The sequence below is a fragment of the Mobula hypostoma genome, chromosome 2, assembly GCF_963921235.1.
Source record: "Mobula hypostoma chromosome 2, sMobHyp1.1, whole genome shotgun sequence".
Taxonomy (NCBI): domain Eukaryota; kingdom Metazoa; phylum Chordata; class Chondrichthyes; order Myliobatiformes; family Myliobatidae; genus Mobula; species Mobula hypostoma.
Genome location: NC_086098.1, coordinates 117,501,779 through 117,525,348, shown reverse-complemented (window position 1 = coordinate 117,525,348; position 23,570 = coordinate 117,501,779). Strand labels below are relative to the sequence as shown.

Genomic DNA, 23,570 nt, shown 5'->3' with positions numbered 1-23,570 from the left:
AGCCATCAAACGTGCCTCATACATTAACCCTTTCATTCCCAGGATCATTCTCATGAACCTCCTCTGGACCTTCTCCAATGTCAGTACATCTTTTCTTAGATAAGGGACCAAAAACTGCTCACAATACTCCAAGTGTGGTCTGACCGATATCTTCTAAAGCCTCAGCATTACATCCTTGCATTTATATTCTAGTCCTCTCGAAATAAATGCTATCATTGCATTTGCTTTCCTCACCACTGACTCAACCTGCAAGTTAACCTTTAGGAAATCCTGCACAAGGATTCCCAAGTCCCTTTACATCTCTGATTTTTGAATTTTCTCCCCATTTAGAAAATAGTCTATGCCTTTATTCTTTTCTACCAATGTACATGACCATACACGTCCCTACACTATATTCCATCTGCCACTTCTTTGCCTGTTCTTGCAATCTGTCCAAGTCCTTCTGCAGACATCCTGTTTCCTCAACACTACCTGCCCCTGCACTTAACTTCATATCGTCCTCAAACTTGGTCACAAAGCCATCAATCATTGATATACAACATGAAAAGAAGCAGTGCCAACACCTGTGGCACACCACTAGTCACCGGCAGCCAAGCAGCAAAGGCCCCCTTTATTCTCAGTCTTTGCCTCCTGCCAGTCTCCAATCTTCTATCCATGATAATATCTTCCCTGTAATACCATGGGCTCTTACCTTGTTAAGCAGCCACATGAGCAGCACCTTGTCAAATGCCTTCTGAAAATCCAAACAAATGACATCCGCTGACTCTCCTTTGTCTATCCTGCCTGTTATTTCCTCAAAGAATTCCAACAGATTTGTCAGGCAAGATTTCCCCTTAAGAAAACCATGCTGACTTTGGCCTATTTTATCAAGTGCTTCCAAGTACCCTGAAACCTCATCCTTAATAATGGACTCCATCATCTTCGCAACCACTGAAGTCAGGCTAACTGATCTATAATTTCCTTTCTTCTGCCTCCTTCCCCTCGCAAAGAGCTGAGTGACATATGCAGTTTTCCAGCCCTCCAGAACCATTCCAGAATTATTGAAATTATTAAGTAAAGCTTCCCCAATCTCTTCAGCCACCTCTTTCAGAACCCTAGGGTGCAGTCCATCTGGTTCAGGGACTTACAGTGGTGCTAGAAAGTTTGTCAACCCTGTAGAATTTTCGCTACTTCTGCACAAATATGACTTGAACTGTGATCAGATCTTAACATAAGTTCTAGAACTAGATAAAGAGTACCCAATTAAATAAATAGCAAAAAAAATTGTACGTGTTCATTTATTTATTGAGAAAAATAATCCAATATTACATGTATTTGTTGGAAAAAGTATGTGAACCTTTGTTTTCAGTAATTGGTGTGACCCCCTTGTATAGCAGTAACTTCAACCAAACATTTCATGTAACCGTTGATCAGTCCTGCACATCGGCTTGGAGGAATTTTAGATCATTTCTCCTTACAAAACTGCTTCAACTCTGGGATGTTGGTAGGCTTCCTTGCATGAATTGCTTGCTTCAGCTCTACAACATTCCTATAGGATTTCGGTCAGGACTTTGACTCGGCCATTCCAAAACACAAATTTTCTTCTTTTTAATCATTCTGTTGTTGATTTACTCTTGTCTTTCGGATCATTGTCTTGTTGCGTTATCCATTGAGCTTCAGGTGATGGACAGTTACGCTGACATTCTCTTGTAAAATGTCTGGATACAGTTTTAAATTCATTGTTCCCTCAGCAATTGCAAGCTGTCCAGACTCTGGGGCAGCAAGGCAGCCCAAAACCATGGTGCTCCTTCCACCACACTTCACAGTTGGATGAGATTTTGGTGTCGGTGTGCAGTGCTCTTTTTTCCCCAAAACATGCTGCCAAAGATTTCAACTTTTGTCTTATCTGTCCACAGAACATTGTCCCAGGTGGTCTTTTGGAAATTAAAGATGTACAACAATATTTGTTTTGGAGAGCAGTAGTGTCTCCACGAACACCTTACTTGTTCAGTGCGTTTCCTATAGTGGACACACGAACAGAGACTAGAGATTTCTGCAGGTCTTTTGCTGTTACCCTTGGGTTTGTTTTTCACCTACAGCATTGCACATTGTTCTCTTGGTGTGATCTTTACAGGACGTCCACCCCTAGGGAGAGTAGCAACAGTACTGAGTTGCCTCCATTTATAGAATGGTATGTTGAAAGTTACGTAGAATGCTTTGATCGAGGCATGGTGCATGTAAACAGATCTTTCTCGAGAAGAGCACAGGCTTTGTCAGCAACCTGACTTTGTGTGTGTTTTTATAGAGCAGGGCACCTCCAAAACCCACACGTCCAATCTCATCTCATTGATTGAAAATACCTGACTCCAAATAGCTTTTGTAGAAGGCATTACTCCAGAGTTTCACATACGTTTTCCAACAAATACATATAATTATTGTATCATTTTTCTCAATAAATAAATGAACAGGTATATTTTTTGTGTTATTTATTTAATTGGGTTCTCTTTATCTAGTTTTAGGACTTTATGCAGAAATAGAGAAAATTCTACAGGGAGGGTTCACAAACCTTCAGGCACCACTGTACCTCCCTTCAGGCTTTTCAGCTTCTCAAGTGCCTTCTCCTTAGTGATAGCAACTCCAGCCCCGTCACTCTCACATGTCTGGTATTATGCTCGTGTCTTCCAGCCTGAATACTGACACAAAATACTTCAGAAGTTCATCGGCCATTTCTTTGTCCCCCATTACAACTCTCCTCTCTTGTCTCTTTTATTCTTTATATATCTGAAAAATCTTTTCATATCCTCTTTAACATTATTGACTCGATTACCTTCATATTTCATCTTCTCTCTCCCTATGCTGTTTTTAGTTGCCTTCTGTTGGCTTTCAAAGCTTCCCAATCCTTTACCTTCCCATTAATCTTTGCTCTATTATATGCCCTCTCTTTTGCTCTTACGCTGTCCTTGGCTTCCCTCATCAGCCTTAGTTACCTCATTCTCCTTCAAGAATATTCTTCTTTGAGATGTTTCTATATTGCACCCACCAAATTGCTCTCAGGAACTCCAGCCACTGCTGCTCTGCCATCATCCCTGCTAGTGTCCCCTTTCAATCAACTTTGGCCAGCTCTTCTCTCATGCATCTGTAATCCCCTTTACTCCACTCTTATACTGAAATCTCTGATTTTAGCTTCTGATGACCATTGCGCCCCTGTGACAGTCTGTGTTGTGACCTGGGTCTGTATATGATGGTCTGCGTGTGATGTTCCATGTTGTGTGACGGTCTCTTGTGAAAAACTGTGTTGTGAACTGGGTCTGTAGGTGATGGTCTGCATTGTGAACCTGGTCTATGTGTGACAGTCTGTGTTGTGACCTGTCTGCAGGCCCAGCGCGTTGGCTGCATGGTGCAGCACACAGCCACCCACTTGTTGACTGCAGCTCTGCACCGGGTACTGGGAGCACAGACCGAGCAGCGAGGCTCGCATATCACCGCCGATAGGCTAAGGCTCGACATCAGTGTCAAGGTAGGTCCCTGCTAGTTCTGGGAGATTCCACGTGGAGCAAGGATTCGGAGCCTGGAGTTGGAATCAACAGCCTCCAGTACCTGCCCTCTTCTGGCAACCATTTCCCATTCCAGTCTCACCTCCACTCCTGGTAAACCTTTCTCCATCCAGGAGAACTGGCAGCCAGTTTCCCCTTTGGCCCTCGCTGTGCAGCCTGTTCCTGCCCAAGCAACCATACCACCTGGTAACCAATCTCCCACCCCTCTCAGCAACCATTCCCTCCTCCGGCAGCCGTGCCCTCGGTAACATCTGCCTGTCCAGATCCCCCCACCCCAGCAACCGTTCCCCTTTGCAGCAATCCCCACTGTAGTCCCTACTCCAGCCTTGCCCATCCCATTCCATCCTGACAACTGATTGTCGCTGTCCCTGGTGGTTGTACACCCTGTGCCCTGGTCCAGTTTTAACCCCTTTCTGTGCCTCTCCCCAGAGACCAATCACGGACTCACAGCTGGGGGAGCTGGAGACCACGTTGCAGGAGCTGATCCAGAGGGATGAGGAGGTCTTCACCACCGAGCTGCCTTTGAGCCGGGCCCTGGGCATCCAGGGGCTGCGTACCATCGATGAGGTGAGGCTGAACCTGCTCCATCATCACCTTCCCTCCGGGACCACCAGGAGTGGACTGCGACTGGGAGGAGAACGGGGAGATATACAACAAAACAGCACAAAGACAGACACTTCAGTCCTTGTTGTCTGTACTGAACATGACTAATCCTACATCCAACTGCACAATGTCTGTATCCTTGCATCCCCACCAGCTTGCCTCCTGTCTCAGTAACTCCGAGATGTCATTCTCACACCTGCTTGCACCCCCTCCCCTGGGAGCTGGTTACATCACTCACTGTATAAAAATACTCGCCTCATAATTTTATGGCAAACAGGTTTATGTTTCCCATAAACCTGTGGCCTCTGCTATTTGACATTTCCACACTAGCGGAAAAGACTCTACGCTGTCTGTGACTTATCATGATTTTATAAACTTCTATTAGGTCTCACCTCAGCATCCAACACGGCAGAGAAAAGAACCCAAGCTTGTCCAACCTTTCCCTTGTAGCTAATATTCACTAATTCAGGCAGCAACCCGATTAACCTCTTCTGTGCCTGTCTAAATCCTTCCTTTCCATAATTCCGGGCTTCAATCGTAACAATCTCTTAGGAACTCGGCAGAGGCCAATAAAAAGAAGCAAGGTGTAAGCGGAGCGGCCATTGTTGGAGTGGCCAGTGTGTGAGTGGTCAGGCTGTGGCTCAACTGGTGTGGGCGAGAACAGCTGGAGGCTCTAAGTAAGTTACGACTAAATGTTTTTTCTCTTTCTTTGTCTATTCGTACATAGCTGGTGCAGTGAGGATGGGGCTAGAGTTAGTGGTATGTTCATTGCGTGAGACATGGAAACTGAGGGAGACTTGCCATAACCTCATCTGTATGAAGTGCAGCTTCTTAGAAACCATGTTAAGGACCTGGAGCTGGACTTGCAGCCCGATAATCTTCGGCTCATACGGGAGAATGAGGAGGTGGTGATTGCTAGGAGCTACATGGAGGTAGTCACCCCTAAATTGCAGCTGGCTTGTAAAAAGGACAATGTTATGATAGTCATAGGGGATTTCAGTATGCAGGTAGATTTGGAAAATGCTGTTGCTGCTGGATCCCAAGGGATGAAATTTGTCGAATGCCTATGAGATGGTTTTTTAGAGCAGCTTGTGGCTGAGGCCACTTAGGGAAAGGCATTTCTAGATAGGCTGTTGTGTAATGAACTAGATTTGATTAGGCAGCCTAAGGTAAAGAAACCTTTAGGAGGCAGTGATCATAATATGATAGAATTTACCCTGCAGTCTGAAAGGGAGAAGAGAAAGTCAGATGTATCAGTATTCCAGTGGAGTAAAGTGAATTGCAGAGGCGTGAGAGAGGAGCTGGCCAAAGCTGATTGGAAGTGGACACTAACAGGGACAATAGCAGAACAGCAATAGCTGGAATTTCTGGGAGCAAATTGGAATGCACAGGGTAGATTCATCCCAAAGATGTAGTATTCTAAAGGGAGGATGACACGACCGTGGCTGACAGGGGAAGTGAAAGCCGAGATCAGAAGCAAAAGGGAGGTCATACATTAGAGCAAAAATTAGTGGGAAGTTAGAGGACTGGGAAGCTTTTAAAATCCCAAAGAAGGCAACTAAAGAAGCTATAAGGAGATGAAACATGAATTTAAGGTAGCCAATAGTACAAAAGAGGATACCAAAGGTTTTTTTTTCAGATACATAGAGCGTAAAAGAGAAGCTAGAATGGATATTAGACTTCTAGGAAATGACACTAGAGGGGTAGTAATGGGGGACAAAGAAATGGTGGGTGATGTTAAGAGGTATTTTGCCGAACGCCAGATATTCAAGAGTGTCAAGAGGCAGAAGAGAACATTGTTGCTTTTATTAAAGAGAAGGTTCTTCGGAAGCTCAAAGGTCTGAAGGTACACAAGTCACTTGGACCAGATGCACTACACCCCAGAGTTCTGAAAGACATTGTGGAGGCATTAGTAATAATCCTTCAAGAATCACTAGATTCTGAAATGGTTCCAGAGGACTGGAAGATTGTAAATGTCACTCCACTCTTCAAGAAGGGAGAGAGGCAAAAGAAAGCAAATCATAGGTCAGTTTGCCCGATCTCAGTAGTTGGAAAGATGTTGGAGTCTATTATTAAGAATGAGGTTTTGGGGTACTTGGAGACACATTACAAAATATGCCAAAGTCAACAAGGTTTCCTTAAGGGGAAACTTTGCCTGACAAATCTGTTGGGATTCTTTGAGGAAATAACAGGCAGGATAGACGAAGCAGAGTCAGTGGATGTTGTGTGCTTGGATTTTCAGAAGGCCCTTGACAAGGTACCGCACAAGAGGCTGCTTAACAAGATAAGGACCCATGGTATTACAGCAAAGATACTAACTCGGAGAGAAGATTGGTTGACTGGCAGGAGGCAAAGAATGGAAAAAGAGGGGGTCTTTTCTGGTTGACTGCTGGTGACTAGTGGTGTTCCTCAGTTTTTGGGACTGCTTTTTCATGCTATATGTGGATGATTTGGATGATAGAATTGATGGCCTTGTGGCCAAGTTTGCAGATGATATAAAGATATGTGAAGGGACAGGTAGTGTTGAAGAAGCAGGGGGTCTGCAAAAGACTTAGATGGGAGAATGGGCAAGACAGATGGAATATAATATAGGGAAGTGTATGGTCATGTACTTTGGTAGAAAGAATAAAGATGTGGATTATCTTCTAAACGGGGAGAAAATTCAAAAACCAGAAGTGCAGAGGGACTTGGGAGTCATCATGCAGGATTTCCTAAAGGTTAACTTGCAGGTTCTGTCGGTGGTAAGGAAGGCAACTACTAAGTTACATTAATTTCAAGAGGACTGGAATATAACAGCAAGAATGTAATGGTGAGTCTTTATAAGGCATTGGTCAGACCATACTTGGAGTATTGTGAGCATCTTTGGGCCCCTTATCTAAGAAAAGATGTGTTGGCATTGGAGAGGGTCCAGAGGAGCTTCACAAGATTGATTCTGGGAATGAATTAGTTAACATATGAGGAGTGTTTGATAGATTCGGGCCTGTACTTGCTGGATTTTAGAAAATTGAGGGGGATCTCATTGAAACTTCGAATATTGGAAGTCCTAGATCAGGGGTTCCCAGCCTTTTTTTTGTGCCATGGACCCCTATCATTAATTGAGAGTGGAGGTGGAAAAGGTGCTTCCTATTGGGGGGGGGGTCTAGGAACAGAGATCAGAGCCTCAGAGTGGAGGGATGTCCATTTAGAACAGAAGTGAGGGTGAATTTCTTTACCCAGAGGTTAGTGAATCTGTGGAATTCATGGGAGGCCAAATCTTCGGGATTTAAAGTGGATGTAGATATGTGTTGATCAGTTGAGGGTGTCAAAGCTTACAGAGTGAACGCAGGAGAACAGGGTTGAGAGGGATAATAAATCAGCCATGATGGAATAGCAGAGAACTCAATGGGCCAAACGAGCTAAATCTATTCCTATGTCTTATGATTTATAATGAGGCGTCCAAACTCTGCGCAACCCTCAAAATGTCGATTAATCAAAATGTAATGCAGCTGTAATCTGACCTGTCAAACTTTCATGCTCAGTGCCCCCAACCAATGGAGCCAAGTGCTCCGAATGCCTGCTTCACCATCTCATCTGCCAGTCTTTCCACTTTCAGGGAGCTACAGACCTGCACCCCAAGATCACTGCTTCTAAAGATCCTGCCACTTTGTCTCACATCCTGAAGTGGAAGGTCCCATACTTGTTTGGATTAAGCTTCATCTGTCATTTCCCTGTCCTTGTTCCCATTTAATCCATAAACTCCGGAATCCTTTGGCAATTTTTGTGCTGTACACAAATCTTCCAAATTTTGCTTAAGCTGGAAGCTTACTACTCAGTCCCCTAACATTTTCACCCAAGTCATTTATATAACAGTATATCACAATCAACACAGATGACAGCTCTGATCCTGACACCACTGGTCACTGACCTCCACACACATCTCCCATTGCGACACTCCCTCGGTACCGCCCCTCCCACAGTGCAACACTCCCTCGGTACCGCCCCTCCCACAGTGCAACACTCCCTCGGTACCGCCCCTCCCACAGTGCGACACTCCCTCGGTACTACCCTTCCCACAGTGCGACACTCCCTCGGTACCGCCCCTCCCACAGTGCAACACTCCCTCGGTACCGCCCCTCCCACAGTGCGACACTCCCTCGGTACCGCCCCTCCCACAGTGCGACACTCCCTCCATAGTACCCTTCCCACAGTGCGACACTCCCTCGGTACCGCCCCTCCCACAGTGCGACACTCCCTCCATAGTACCCTTCCCACAGTGCGACACTCCCTCGGTACCGCCCCTCCCACAGTGCGACACTCCCTCGGTACCGCCCCTCCCACAGTGCGACACTCCCTCCATAGTACCCTTCCCACAGTGCGACACTCCCTCGGTACCGCCCCTCCCACAGTGCAACACTCCCTCGGTACCGCCCCTCCCACAGTGCGACACTCCCTCGGTACCGCCCCTCCCACAGTGCGACACTCCCTCCATAGTACCCTTCCCACAGTGCGACACTCCCTCGGTACCGCCCCTCCCACAGTGCGACACTCCCTCGGTACCGCCCCTCCCACAGTGCGACACTCCCTCCATAGTACCCTTCCCACAGTGCGACACTCCCTCGGTACCGCCCCTCCCACAGTGCGACACTCCCTCGGTACTTTCTTTTTCCAGTCTTTTTATTGATTTTTTTTTAAAGTGTGTATACAAACAGGAGGAGAATATCTCTGGTATACATGTCAATAACAGTACATACAGAAGGTAAAATAAACTATCAGAATCACACATAATGTTGGTCTACAAAGTATAAATTTGATATAGAGTGTATAATACAGAAAAAAAAATGTAATTCATTCTCCTCACCAATTTATGAAGAAAGGAAGGACTATTAGAAATTTTTATATTTTAAAAAACCCACTATTCTAAACAGAAGAGAAAAAAAGGACTGGGCAGTCCATCCTGAGAGGAAAAACCAAGAAAAGAGGGACTCTCAGATCAAATCCAAGGTTCTGAAAAAATAGCTGGAGGAGTATCAGTACAAATATCAGATCATATGAAAATATTGAATAAAAGGTCTCCAGATTTCTTCAAATTTAAAGGATGTATCCAGTCCGACGACTTATTTTCTCTAGATTTAAACAGGACATGATAGAGGAAAGCCAATAAAAGGCGGTAGGAGGGTTAGGGTCCTTCCATTTAAGTAAAATGGTTTTCCTAGCCAATAAGGTTGAAAAGGCTATCATCCACTGAGCAGATCCTGCTTCCTGCTTCCGATGGAATAATCCCAAAAATAGCTGTAAGTAAGTTTGGTTGTAAATCCAGATCCAGCACTTTTGATAAGGTTTTAAAAACATCTTTCCAAAAGTTCTCCAACTTTATGCAAGACCAAAACATGTGAGTTAAAGTGGCCACCCGAGTATTACAGGTATTACATCTATCACAAATAGGATTAATATTGGGAAAAATACGGGCTAGTTTATCCTTTGACATATGTGCCTGATGCACTACCCTGAACTGTATCAAGGAATGACAGGCACAAATAGATGAAGTATTTACCAGAAGAAAAATTTTATCCCATTGATTATCTGAAAGTAACTCTTGAAATTCCAATTCCCGGGCAGCTTTAATTTAATCATTAGATATCATTCATAAATTCAATAGCCATTTATAAGTTGTAGCTATTAATCCTTTTTGGAGTGGTTTAACCTGGAAGAGGGTATCTATTATATTAGCTGGATAAGCGGAGGGATAATTTGGAAGCAAAGTGTGTAAAAAAATTCCTAATTTGTAAATATCTAAAAAATGTACATTGGATGAAGCAATTTTATCCACTAGCTGAGTAAAAGACATTAAACAATCCCCTTTAAACAAATCCGAAAAAGTTACTATTCCTTTGGGTTTCCAAATTTAAAAAGCCTGATCTAAAATTGATGGTTTAAAAAAATAATTACGATATATTTTACTAGAAAGGACAAAATTATTTAACTCAAAAAATCTACGAAACTGAAACCAAATTCTTAATGTCTGTTTAATAATGGGATCAAGGTCTTGTCTACCAATCTTAGAGAACAGAAAAGGAAGAGGAGATCCCAGTAAAGAGGCCAAAGAATACCCCTTCACCGAGTTTTTCTCCAAATCCACCCATAAAGGACAGTCATATATGTCTGAATAATGAATCCAACAGGTAATATATCGAATATTAATTGCTCAGTAGTACAGTCTAAGATTTGGCAAAGCCATACCACCGTCCTTTTTAAATTTCTGCAATAAAGGTTTAATCTAGGATAAAATTTTAGAGTCTATTCTGTCAAAAAACCGTTGAGGAGCAAATGAGGAAGTGCTTGAAATAAGAATTTCGGTAGAACTATCATTTTAATAGCATTGATTTGACCAATTAATGATAGCGTCATAGGAGACCATTTAGAAAGTATTTATTGGATATAGTCAATTAATGGGAGAAAATTATATTTATACAGATCTTTAAAATTTTTAGTAACTTTAATACCAAGATAAGTGAATTGATTTTTAGCAATACTAAAAGGTAGTTACTCATATTGATCCAAATGATTATTAATGGGAAATAACTCACTTTTGTATAAATTTAACTAATATCCAGAAAAACTACTAAATTCGGAGAATATGGATAACATAGAAGGAAATTTCTTAGGATCTGAAATGTAGACTAACAATTCGTCTGCATACAACGAAACCTTATGCATTTTATCCCCTCTCTTAATACCCTGAATACTATTGGAATTCCAAAGAGCAATAGCAAAGAGGTTCTAGAGCCAAGTTAAATAACAACGGACTAAGAGGACAGCCCCGCTGGGTACCTCTGTATAGTCTAAAATAGGGAGATTTTTGATTGTTAGTTATAACCGCAGCCATAGGAGCTTGATAGATCAATTTGATCCAGAAACCTGGACCAAAATTAAATCTTTCTAAAATTTCAAATAAATAAAACCACTCCACCCTATCAAAGGCTTTCTCTGCGTCAAGGGAAACGACACATTCAGATTCTTCGGATGGAGAGGAATAAATAATGTTCAATAGTCTCCTAATATTAAAGTGTGAATATCTATTCTTAATAAATCCAGTTTTATCGTTAGAGATAACCTTAGGTAAAATATACTCTATCCTATTAGCCAAAATTTTAGAAAGAATTTTAGAATCCACATTTACTAAAGAAATTGGTCTATAAGAGGCACATTCAGATAAATCTTTTTTAGGAATTAGTGAAATTAATGCCTCATAAAAAGTTATCGGGAGAGTCCCAGAGGACATAGGATGTGCCCCTCCCACAGTGTGACTCTCCCCCATTACTGCCGCTCCCACAGTGTGACTCTCCCTCGGTACTGCCCCTCCCACAGTGTCTCTCCCCCCCCCAGTACCACCCCTCCCACAGTGTGACTTTCCCTCGGTACCACCCCTCCCACAGTGTCGCCCCTCCCACAGTGTCTCCCCCCCTCGGTACAGTCCCTCCCACAATGTGACTCTCCCTTGGTACCGCCCCTCCCACAGTGTCTACCCCCACCCGGTACAGCCCCTCCCACAGTGTGACTCACCCTCTGTACCGCCCCTCCCACAGTGTGACTCACCCTCCATACTGCCCCTCCCACAGTGTGACTCTCCCTCGGTACCGCCCCTCGCACAGTGTGACTCTCCCTCGATGTGTATGCTTTACGGCGGTGTGAGAAGGCAGGGGTGGGTTTGGCTTGTCTTAGACTTCTGTTTCTGTGACAGATTTACCCAGACCCTGTGCGAGTTGTTTCCATTGGAACCCCTGTAGAACAGCTGCAGTCTCCAGACCGCACCCAGCACACCTCTGTGGAACTCTGCTGTGGAACGCAAGTATTAACCTCTGTATAATCCGTCCCCTCCCTGGAAAAGTAGGTGCACAGTGCAGAGGAGCTTCACTCTCATGTATGACTCTGGAAGTGTGAGTGCTGGAGTGATGTAGAGTCCATCTAACCCTGGGGTATGTAATATGACAGTGGAAAGGGATCTACCCTCGGCGTCTGACCCCAGGAGTTTGTGATTGGGCGGCGTAGAGGGGGCTTCCCTCGGCGTCTGACCCCAGGAGTTTGTGATTGGGCGGCGTAGAGGGGGCTTCCCTCGGCGTCTGACCCCAGGAGTTTGTGATTGGGCGGCGTAGAGGGGGCTTCCCTCGGCGTCTGACCCCAGGAGTTTGTGATTGGGCGGCGTAGAGGGGGCTTCCCTCGGCATCTGACCCCAGGAGTTTGTGATTGGGCGGCGTATGGGGGCTTCCCTCGGCGTCTGACCCCAGGAGTTTGTGATTGGGCGGCGTAGAGGGGGCTTCCCTCGGCGTCTGACCCCAGGAGTTTGTGATTGGGCGGCGTAGAGGGATCTACCCTCGGCGTCTGACCCCAGGAGTTTGTGGTTGGGCGGCGTAGAGGGGGCTTCCCTCGGCGTCTGACCCCAGGAGTTTGTGGTTGGTCGGCGTAGAGGGGGTTTCCCTCGGCGTCTGACTCCAGAAATGTGTGATGGGAGAGTGTGGAAGTAGTTGTGCCATGCACTTTGTGTCCTTACTAAACCTCTTTCTCTCTGTGCAGACATTTGTTACGGACGGGACTGATCCAAGACGTGGCCATCATCTCTGAGAGGCAGCTGGGGCGTGGGGTCAGCCGACTGATCGCGGTGACGGGTCAGAAAGCCAGGCAGGTGAGAGGGGAAAGCTCAAACCAGGCATATGGGGCAAGGTATTTTTAAAAGGGGAGTGGTGGGGCAGATAAATATGACAGCTTTTTAAAGGCTCTTAGATAGGCACATAAATGTGCAGAGGATGGAGGGATGTGGACACTGTAAAAGGAAGGGACAGATTGACTTGGAGATGTGATTCGGTTGGCCTTTCATGGGTGTATGTACATGAGTTGAGGGGTCTCACTCCAGTCACATTGGACACCGCTGTGATCACATCGAGTCTCCTTCCCCAAGGAAGGATGCAGCGAGGGTTCTGGCGTGAGAGAATTGCCCTTGAAGAGATTAAATGGACAAAATTCCTTGGGGCCAGAGTGATCGTTTTCCCGGCTGAGGTGTCTACAGTCTCAGTCTCAGGATGATGAGTTGGCCATTCAGTACTGAGATGAGGAGCAATCTCTCCCCAGAAGGCACAGCCCATCCACCATATAGTACTGAATTAAACTGGTAATGATTGAACTAATTCCTGTTGCTGTCACAGAGTCTCTATTCCCCATTTTCTGCACATTTCTGTGTGTATCTGAGCCCTTAAATGCCTCTATGATATCTCTCCTCACAGCTTACAGCGATTTGCAGCCTGTGTCCCTGAGCACTGATGACATAGATATTGAGGGGATCCTGGGAAGTGAGCAATTGGACTGACTGGGCAAGCAGCGACCAGCCTCCTCTTCTTTTTACTGCTCTCTTTATACAGTTAATAAAGAAGTTGTTGCTTGCTTGCTGAATCGCAGGTGCTTATTTTCTTGTGTTTGTGCCCACAGGCTCGAGCGATGGGCAGTGCCCTGTGCGAGGAGGTGAACTCCATGTCGGCACAGACACAAGATGTCCCCAAATCACTGCTGGATGCCCGCAGGCTTGGCAAGGACATCGGCCGGCTGACTGACGTGAGAACTTTCCTCAGTACCGCCCCTCCCACAGTGCGACTCTCCCCCAGTACCGCCCCTCTCACAGTGCGACTCCCCCTCAGTACCAATCCCTCCTAAGGGGGACACTCCCTCAGTAATGCTCCTCTCGGTAATCACACTTTGCTTGGTGTGGTGCCCCCTCCCTCTGTGAGCTCCCCCCTTCCCGGACTCTTGACAGCATTGTGTTCCTCAGGTGGTGGATGGAGCAACGCTCCCGCAGCAGGAACGCCGGCAGCTCCAGCACCGGCTCCGTGCCCTGCAGCGAGCCGCCAACACCTGCACCCGCAAGCTGGAGGAGCGAGAGGTGGGTGAGCTTGGACCTGGGGGGGGGGGTGTGGTGGGGCAACGGGTATCAGTATTGGGTTTATTGTCACTGATCTTAGTTGTGAAATCTGTTGATTTGTGGCAGCGGTACAATGCAGGCAGAACTAGTTACGTACAGTGGCAAGCAAAGGTTTGGGCACCCTGCATGGCAGTACTTAGCAACACCCCCTTTGGCAAGTATCACAGCTTGTAAACGCTTTCTGTAGCCAGCTAAGAGTCTTTCAATTCTTTTTTGGGGGATTTTCGCCCATTCTTCCTTGCAAAAGGCTTCTAGTTCTGTGAGATTCTTGGGCTGTCTTGCATGCACCGCTCATTTGAGGTCTATCCACAGATTCTCGATGATGTTTAGGTCGGGGGACTGTGAGGGCCATGGCAAAACCTTCAGCTTGTGTCTCTTGAGGTAGTCCATTGTGGATTTTGAGGTGTGTTTAGGATCATCATCCTGTTGTAAAAGCCATCCTCTTTTCATCTTCAGCTTTTTTACAGATGGTGTGATGTTTGCTTCCAGAATTTGCTGGTATTTAATTGAATTCATTCTTCCCTATACCAGTGAAATGTTCCCTGTGCCACTGGCTGTAACACAAGCCCAAAGCACGATCGATCCACCCCCGTGCTTAACAGTTGGAGAGGTGTTCTTTTCATGAAATTCTGCACCCTTGAAAGTTCTATTCAAAAGGTTCAAAGGAACGTCTAAACAAGCCTGATGCATTTTGGAAACAAGTCCTGTGGACTGATGAAGTTCAAATAGAACTTTCTGGCCGCAATGAGCAAAGGTATGTTTGGAGAAAAAAGGGTGCAGAATTTCATGAAAAGAACACCTCTCCAACTGTTAAGCACGGGGGTGGATCGATCATGCTTTGGGCTTGTGTTGCAGCCAGTGGCACAGGGAACATTTCACTGGTATAGGGAAGAATGAATTCAATTAAATACCAGCAAATTCTGGAAGCAAACATCACACCGTCTGTAAAAAAGCTGAAGATGAAAAGAGAATGGCTTCTACAACAGGATAATGATCCTAAACATACCTCAAAATCCACAATGGACTACCTCAAGAGGCGCAAGCTGAAGGTTTTGCCATGGCCCTCACAGTCCCCTGACCTAAACATCATCGAGAATCTGTGGATAGACCTCAAAAGAGCAGTGCATGCAAGATGGCCTGAGAATCTCATAGAACTAGAAGCCTTTTGCAAGGAAGAATGGGCGAAAAACCCACAAACAAGAATTGAAAGACTCTTAGTCGGCTACAGAAAGCGTTTACAAGCTGTGATACTTGCCAAAGGGGGTGTTACTAAGTTCTGCCATGCAGTGTGCCCAAACTTTTGCTTCGGGCCCTTTTCCTTTTTTTATTTTGAAACTGTAAAAGATGGAAATAAAAAAGTTTTCTTGCTTAAAATATTAAAGAAATGAGTCATCTTTAACTTTATGCCTTTTGGAAATCATTCATCTTTTACTTGCTTAGTTATTCACAGTAACAGAAACTTTGATCGGGGTGCCCAAACTTTTGCATGCCACTGTAAAAATTAATGACTAGTGGAAGTGTGAGGTAGTGGTTATGGGTTCGGGGACTGTTCAGAAATCTGATGGTGCAGGGGAGAAAGCCATTTCTTAATTGTTGACTGTGGGTGTTTAGACTCCTACCTTGACGGTAGAAGTGAGTAGAGAGATGCTTAATGATGGACGCCACCTCCTTTTGAAGATGTGCCCGATGGGTTGCTCCTGTGATGGAGCTGGCTGAATCTACAACCCTCTGCAGCCTCTTTTAGACCAGAGGACAGAGGAACAGAATTAGGCTGTTTGGCCCATCGAGTCTGCTCTGCCATTTCCCCCTCAGTCCTAGTCTCTTGCCCTCTTCCCATACCCCTTTGTGCCCTGACTGATTAAGAATTCATCAACCTTTGCCTTAAAAATACCTAGTGGCTTGGCCTCCAGATCCACCTGTGGCAATGAATTCCACAGCTTCACCACACTATGGCTAAATAAAATTCCTCCTTACCTCCATTCTAAATGGACTTCTCTCTATTCTGAGATTGTGTGCTCTGGTCTTAGACTCTCCCATCAAGGAAACATCCTCTCCACCTCCACCCTATCTTGGCCTTTCAATATTCAATATGTTTCAATGAAAGCCAACCCCACCTCCCCCGACCCCATTCTTCTGAACTCTAGCCAGTACAGGCTAGGAGCTATCAAACACTCCTCAAATGATAAGCCTTTCAATCCCAGGGTCATTTTCCTGAATCTTCTTTGAACCCTCCCTGATGTCAGCACATCCTTTCTTAGATAGAGGGCCCAAAACTGCCCACAATACTCCAAGTGAAACATCACCAAAGCTTTATAAAGCCTCAATATTACTTCCTTGCTTTTATATTCCAGTCCCTTGAAAATAATGCTAACATTGCATTTGCATTTCTCACCACCAACTCAACCTGCAAATTAGCCTTTAGGGAATCCGGCACGGGGACTCCCAAGTTCCTTTCCACCCGAGATTTTTGAATTTTCTCTCCATTTTGAAAATAATCTATTATTTTATTTCTCGTAGCAAAGTGCATGACCATACACTTTTAACTGTATTCCATCTGCCATTTCTTTGTCCATTCTCCTAATCTGTATGTCCCTGCTTCCTCAAAACCACCTGCCCCTCCACCCATCTTCATATTGGCCACAAATCATTGAGATATAACGCAGATAGAAGCATCACAACACAGGCACCTGTGGAACACCATTAGTAACTAGGAGTCAACCGCAAAAGTCTCCTTTTATTACCACTCTTTTCCTCCTGGCAATCAGTCAATACTCTATCCATGCTAGAACCTTTTCTGTAATACCATGGGCCCTCAAATTTTTAAACAGCCTCATGTATGACACCTTGTCAAAGGCCTTCTGAAAATCCAAGTACACAACATCCACTGATTCTCCTTTGTCTATCTTGCTTGTTATTTCTTCAAAGAATTCCAACAGATTTGTCAGGCAAAAGTTTCCCTTAAGGAAACCATGTTGACTACAGCCTATTTTGTCATGTACCTCCAAGTACCCTGAAAACATCCTTAGCAAACGACTCCCAACATTTTCCCGGCCGCTGAGGTCAGGCTAACTGGCCTATAATTTCCTTTTTCCTACCTCTCTCCCTTCTCCCTTCTTGAGGAGTGGAATGACAGTCCTCTGGACCCATGCCAGAATCAATTGATTTTTGAAAGATCACTACTAATACCTCCACAATCTCTTCAGCCACCTCTCCTCTATCAGAGCCCTGGGGTGTAGTTCATCTGGTCCAGGTGACTTATCTACCTTCAGACCTTTCAACATCTCAACCACCATCTCCTTAGTAATAGCAACTACACTCACTTCTGCTCTCTGACACTCCTTAATTTCTGCCACACTGCTGCTAGTATTTTCTAAAGTGAAGATTGATACAAAATACTTAAGTTCATCTGCCATTTCTTTGCCTGCCATTGCTATCTAGCTACCATTATTTTCCAGCAGTCATCTACTCTCATGTCTCTTTTACACTTTATATATCCGAAGAAACTTTTGATATCCTCTTTAGTATTATTGGCGTAGTCCATCTTTACCTTTTTTACAACTACTTTTAGTTGCCTTCTGTTGGTTTTTAAAAGTTTTCCAATCCTCTAATTCTCATTGATTTTTGCTCTATTATATGCCCTCTCTTTGGCTTTTATGTTGACTTTGGTCAGCCATGGTTGCATCATCCTGCCTACTTCTTTGAGATGTATCTATCCCGTGCTTTTTGAATTACTCCCAGAGACTCCAGCCATTGCTGCGCTGCCATCATTCTTTCCAGTGAACTTTGGCCAGCTTCTCTCTCACAGATTCACAGAAAAGTACAGCACAGAAACAGGACTTTGGCCCATCTAGTCTGCACCAAACAACAGCTGACCCAGCACTGATTACTGTGGAACACCGCTAGTCACAAGTCTCCAGTTAGAGAGGCAACCATCTATTACCACTCTCTGGCTTCTCCCAGAAAGCCAATGTCTAATCCAATTTACTACCTGATCTTGAATGTCAAGTGACTGAACCTTCTTGACCAACCTCCCATAGAGGACCTTGTCAAATGACTTACTAACGTCGATGGAGACAACATCCACTGCCTTGCCTTCATCTACTTTCCAGAAAAAAATCTGTAAGATTGGTTAGATATGACCTACCATGTACGAAGTCACGCTGACTGACCTTAATCCGTCCATGTCTATCCAAATACTCAGATATCCTGTCCCTTAGAATACCCTCCAATAACTTTCCCACTACTGATGTCAGGCTCACCGGCCTATAGTTTCCTGGTTTATTTTTAGAGCCTTCCTTGAACAGGGGAACAATATTCGTTATCCTCCAATCCTCTGGTACCTCACCCATCACTAAGGATGATTTAAATGTCTTTGATTGGCCCCAGTAATTTCTGCACATGCCTCCTACAGGGTACAAGGAAACACCTTGTCAGGCCCTGGTGATTTATCCACCCCAATTTGCCTCAGGAGAGCAAACATCTCCTCTGTAATCTCCATGAAAATTGCTGCAGCTTTGTCTCTTTTATAGACTCTGTCAGTCTCCTGAGTAAATACAGATGCAATAAAAAAATTATGATCTCCCCTGTCTCTTTTGGCTCCACACATGGTTTACCATTCTGATCTTCAAAATCAGTCAAATTTGTCCCTTGCAATCCTTTTGCTCTTAACTTACCGGTAGAATCCCTTAGGATTCTCCTTCACCTTGTCTACTAGGGCAATCTCATGTCTTTGTTTAGCCCTCCTGATTTTTTTTCTTAAGTGTTCTCTTGCATTTCCAAAACCCCACAAGCACCTCATTGGTTCCTACCTGCCATACACCACCCTTATTTTTCTTAACCAGGGCCTCAATATCTCTTGAAAACCAAGGTTTCCTACACCTGTTATCTTTATCATGACAGGCACATAAAAGCTTTGTACTCTCAAAAATTCACCTTTGAAAGTCTCCCATTTACCAAGTATATTTTTGCCAGAAAACTGCCTGTCCCTATCTACACTTGCCAGATCCTTTCTGATAGCATCAAAACTGGCCTGTCTCCAATTTAGAATCTCAACCTGCAGACCAGACCTATCTTTTTCCATATTTACTTTAAAACTAATGGCATTGTGATCACTAGATGCAAAGTGTTTCTTTACACAAATTTCTGTCACCTGCCCTGTCTCATTCCCTAATAGCAGATCAAATATCACGTGCTCTCTCATTGGGACTTCTACATAGTGAGTAAGGAAACCTTCCCCAACACATTTGACAAACTCTATCCCATCTAGTCCTTTTATAGTATGGGAGTCTCAGTCAGTATGTGGAATGTTATGTTAATATCACTTACCATAAACAACCTGATGTTTGTTGCAACAGTTTGCAATCTCTTTGCAAATTTGTTTCTCTAAATCCGTTGAACTGTTGGGTGGTCTGTAATATAGCCCCATTAACGTGGTCATAACTTTATTTCTCAGTTCCACCCATAACGTTTCACTGGTCGAGTTCTCCTGTCTGTCCTGACTGAGCACTGCCTTGACACCCGGTACAGAATAGCTGATCCCCTAGTGGGCTCGACCATGAGCTGCTCTAAAAAGACATCTTGAAGGCATTCTAGAAATTCCCCCTTGGGATCCTGCACCAACCTGATTTTCCCCAGTCTACCTGCATATTGAAATCCCCCCATGACTATCGTAACATTGCCCTTTTGACATGCATTTAATGTCTCCCATTGTAATTTGTAGACTACATTTTCTACTGTTCAGAGTTTTGTATACAACTCTCATCAGGGTCTATTTAATCTTGCAGTTTCTCAGCTCTATCCACAACAATTCTACATCTTCTAATCCTATGTCACTTTTTTCTAAAGATGTGATTTCATTTTTTTTAACCAACAAAACCACCCCAGCCCATCTGCTTGCCCTGTCGATACAATGGGCATCCTTGTACGTTAAGCTCAGCCGTGATTCAGTGATGGCCTCAACATCATACATGCTGATCTGTAACTGCTACAAGTTCATCTATGTTATTCCATAAACGGTGTGCATTCAAATATAACACCTTCAGTCCTGTATCCATCACCCTTTTTGATTTTATCCCCCTTTTACACTGAAACTCAGCCCGTTGACTGCAATTTTGTTCTATCATCAGCCTCTCCTTGCTAGCATTCTCACTATACACAGTCTGTATTTGTAAACCAACTACCCCATACTCAGCCCTATCACTCTGATTCCCATCACCCTGCCAAATCAGATTACACCCTCCCAAACAACTCTAGCAAACCTGCCTGCAAGGATATTGATTCCCCTCGGGTTCAGGTGTAACCCGTCCCTTTTGTATAGGTCATACCTTTCCCAGAAGAGATCCCAATGATCCAGAAATCTGAAACCCTTCCACCTGCACCAGTTGCTTAGCTACATCTTCATCTACCAAATCATCCTGTTCTTACCCTCACTGGCAGGTGGCACAGGCAGCAATCCAGAGATTACCACCCTCGAGATCCTGTTTTTCAGCTTTCTACCTAGCTCCCTAAAGTCTCTCTTAAGGATCTCCTCACCTGGTAGGTCATCCCCTCAACAGTATCCAAAATAGTATACTTATTATTGAGGAGATCAGCCACATGGGTTCTCTGCACTGACGGCCCTTTTCCCTTCCTTCTCCTGACAGTCACCCAGTTACCTGCCTCCTGCAACCAAGCTCCAGTTCCTTAACACATTCTCTGAGGAGCTGGTGCAGATGTGGTTATCCAGGAGGCTAGAGATCTTCCAGAATTCCCACATCTCACACACACAACAAAACACAACTCCTGTGCAGTGGAGCCTCCAAACAAGATGGTGATGAAACCAGTCAGAATGCTCTTCATGGTACACCTGTAGACATTGAGGAGATTTAGTATGTCACTAAAGACTAGCAAACTCCTAATGACCGATAGCTGCTGGTGTGCCTTTGTCGTTATTGTGGGCCCAGGATAGATTCTCTAAGATGTTAACGCCCAGGAACTTAAAGCTGCTTACCCTTTTCACTGCAGATTCTTCAAAGAGGACGTGTGCATTTTCCTGACGTCCACATTCAATTCCTTGGTCTTGCTGACATTGAGTGCAGGGTTGTTGCTGTGACAGCTCTTGACGAGCTTATTTTGCTTTCGGTTACCTCCTTGTCATGGGAAGCTATCCCAAGGGGTGGTGCACTGGGATGGTGTTCAGCTGCAGTGTGGTGTGGGTGGGGTTTGCTGAGGTGGTGGGAGTTGACTACCTGACATCTGCTTTTCCTCCCCCCCACCCCACCCCACCCCAATCCAATCCCTCTCTTCCTGTGACTATGGGACTGGAACCTCTCCCCACCCCACCCAGGCCGCCGACCATCTCCACGTTGTCCTGGCGCAGTCACCAGACCAGACGTTAGTTGTGGATACCGTACCAGAACAGCCCATCACTGTGAGTGTGTCACCCACAACCTCCCCTCCCCCAAAAATCCCTACCACCACCATCTTTCAACCATCCCTCCTCCTCCCCCTCCCCCTCTCTCTTCCTCTCCAGACTTGCCTCTCTCTGTGTTCCAGGTCCTGGAGAAGATGGTGAAGCTTCTGTCCATCCAGTGTCCGAGCTGCTGTGTAATGTTACTGAGCCCCCATCCTGGGGGCAAGGTTCTGTGTGTGTGTCGGGTTCCCCAGGTGAGTGGTAACATGATGGGCTTCTTCCTCTGTGTGCCAAGCACAGTAATCCCTTTCTCTGCCAACTCCACACTGCAGAGTTCCACCATTCCGCTGAACAACACCCACTGCCCCACCACCTGTCCTTTCTTCCCTATGATCTTCCTCCATGAGGTTGGAGCAAGTGGACTGTCCCACATCCAACACTCCTAATCTCCACATTTTGTCTCCCTACCCCTACAAATTCCTTCCTCCTCGAACTCTCCCACACTGAATTATTCCTCTGTTCCCCCTCCACCAACCACTTAGCTAGTCTGACTGCCTGTTTATTCCAGGACATGCAGAGCAGTCTGTCTGCGGTGGACTGGGCCCTGGCTGTTTGTGCGGACATGGGCGGGAGTGCTGGAGGCTCTGACCTTATCGCCAAGGGAACCGGGAATAGTTCTGACTTGGAGGAGGTTCGCAGAAGGGCCGGGCAGTATGCCAGAAGTCGAATGTGAACATCAGAGATCTGTTGGCAAGGAGGATCTGACCTCTATCACTCCCCCATCTCAATGCATTGTATCAACCTGTCCCGGCTGTGGTTCTGACAAGGGGATTTTTCTCCTCTGCATCCTGCTACCACATGAGTGGACAGGCAGCTGCTTTGTAGGGTGCGAGCCATTCCAATGTGTGACTAATTAGGTCCCCTGGAGTGAGAGACAGGTTCCCTGGGGTGGAATTGACAATAGGACCCAGCTGGATGTGTACATGAGATTAAGGATTCTTTCCATTAGAACCAGGATTGACACCAGGACTTGGCCATCCCCTGGCGGTTATATGCTCAGGCCACTGGAAGAGCAGAACATCCGGGCTGTCATTGCCTAGACCTCCTCCTGAACTGTTCCAGTCATGCATGCCATGTGCCCAGTTCTCAAGGTCCTGCCCAGCCATTATGGACATTGAACCAAGGCTGCCTACTCCTCGTGTAGGGGCCCCATCAATCACTGGTTCATTCTGCTGTCTGTATCCAGGGATGGTGATGTGGGCTGAAAGACCAGTATTTTGAGATACCATGAGTAGGGATGATAGAGGACTGTGATGTTTTCTGTTGTACAAATTAAAAAGTTTTTGTGAAAATTCAGCTGATACTTTCCTTCGTCTATCATCCCCATTACTGAAATTGAGCTGGAGAGGAGGGATCTGCATGCCCAGGTTAACCTAAGGGTGAGACTGGTAGCATAAGATCTCTGGAGTAATAGCCTGTGATGTTGCAAAAGGAGTTGTTCTACTGAATTGGGTAATGAGGGAAGTGATTGGGGGGGGGGGGGTGGTTGGAGATGCCATTGATAGCTGTACAAAGGCTAACCCACAATCACAAAAAGGAGATGGGGAGGAAATTGGAGGGAAACATTACTACAACAACCATTAGGAAACCTATTCATGGGCGCCAGTCCCTTTGCTTGAGATAGAAATGAGAGAGAATGTGGAAAAGAAGGGTAACATGCATTTTTGGTTATGTTGAGGCAGAATCAGAAATCTGGCTAGAGCTTCATCATTGATAATGCAAGCATGAATATGTGTGGCTAGAACTGAAACACTTTGTCTTTTTGATTCAAAACTAACTTTCAGGTGAACCTCTACCAGTTACAATTGCAATGTATTTTGGGCAGCTGATGTTCTACCATACTGTTGTCAATTTGATGTGCAGCCTTCCCCAACACGTTGGAGCTGCCAGATCCATCAACCACTCTAGTTTGGCAATCAGAGAGGAAAACACCACATGCTGCATTTATTTCAGAATCAGTTAAAGGGGCACAAGCTGCCCTCAGAACCCTAGGCAGCTCCTGAGCAGACTGCATGCAGCCTCAGTTTGCTCCCACCAGCCAGGG

At 45.3% G+C, this 23,570-nt stretch overlaps 1 protein-coding gene across 1 annotated transcript in view; it reads left to right on the top strand.

The window, feature by feature from the left end:
• LOC134342413 (alanine--tRNA ligase, mitochondrial-like) overlaps positions 1-22,890 on the top strand; it is a 65,257-nt gene extending 42,367 nt beyond the window's left edge. The window contains exons 10-18 of the mRNA XM_063040505.1: positions 3,356-3,496; positions 3,963-4,100; positions 11,854-11,957; positions 12,684-12,792; positions 13,590-13,712; positions 13,927-14,037; positions 21,401-21,484; positions 21,610-21,720; positions 22,035-22,890. Coding sequence (XP_062896575.1) covers positions 3,356-3,496; positions 3,963-4,100; positions 11,854-11,957; positions 12,684-12,792; positions 13,590-13,712; positions 13,927-14,037; positions 21,401-21,484; positions 21,610-21,720; positions 22,035-22,199 — 1,086 coding nt within the window. The 3' untranslated portion in view covers positions 22,200-22,890. The remainder of the gene's footprint in view (positions 1-3,355; positions 3,497-3,962; positions 4,101-11,853; positions 11,958-12,683; positions 12,793-13,589; positions 13,713-13,926; positions 14,038-21,400; positions 21,485-21,609; positions 21,721-22,034) is intronic.
• The last annotated feature ends 680 nt before the right edge of the window (positions 22,891-23,570 follow it).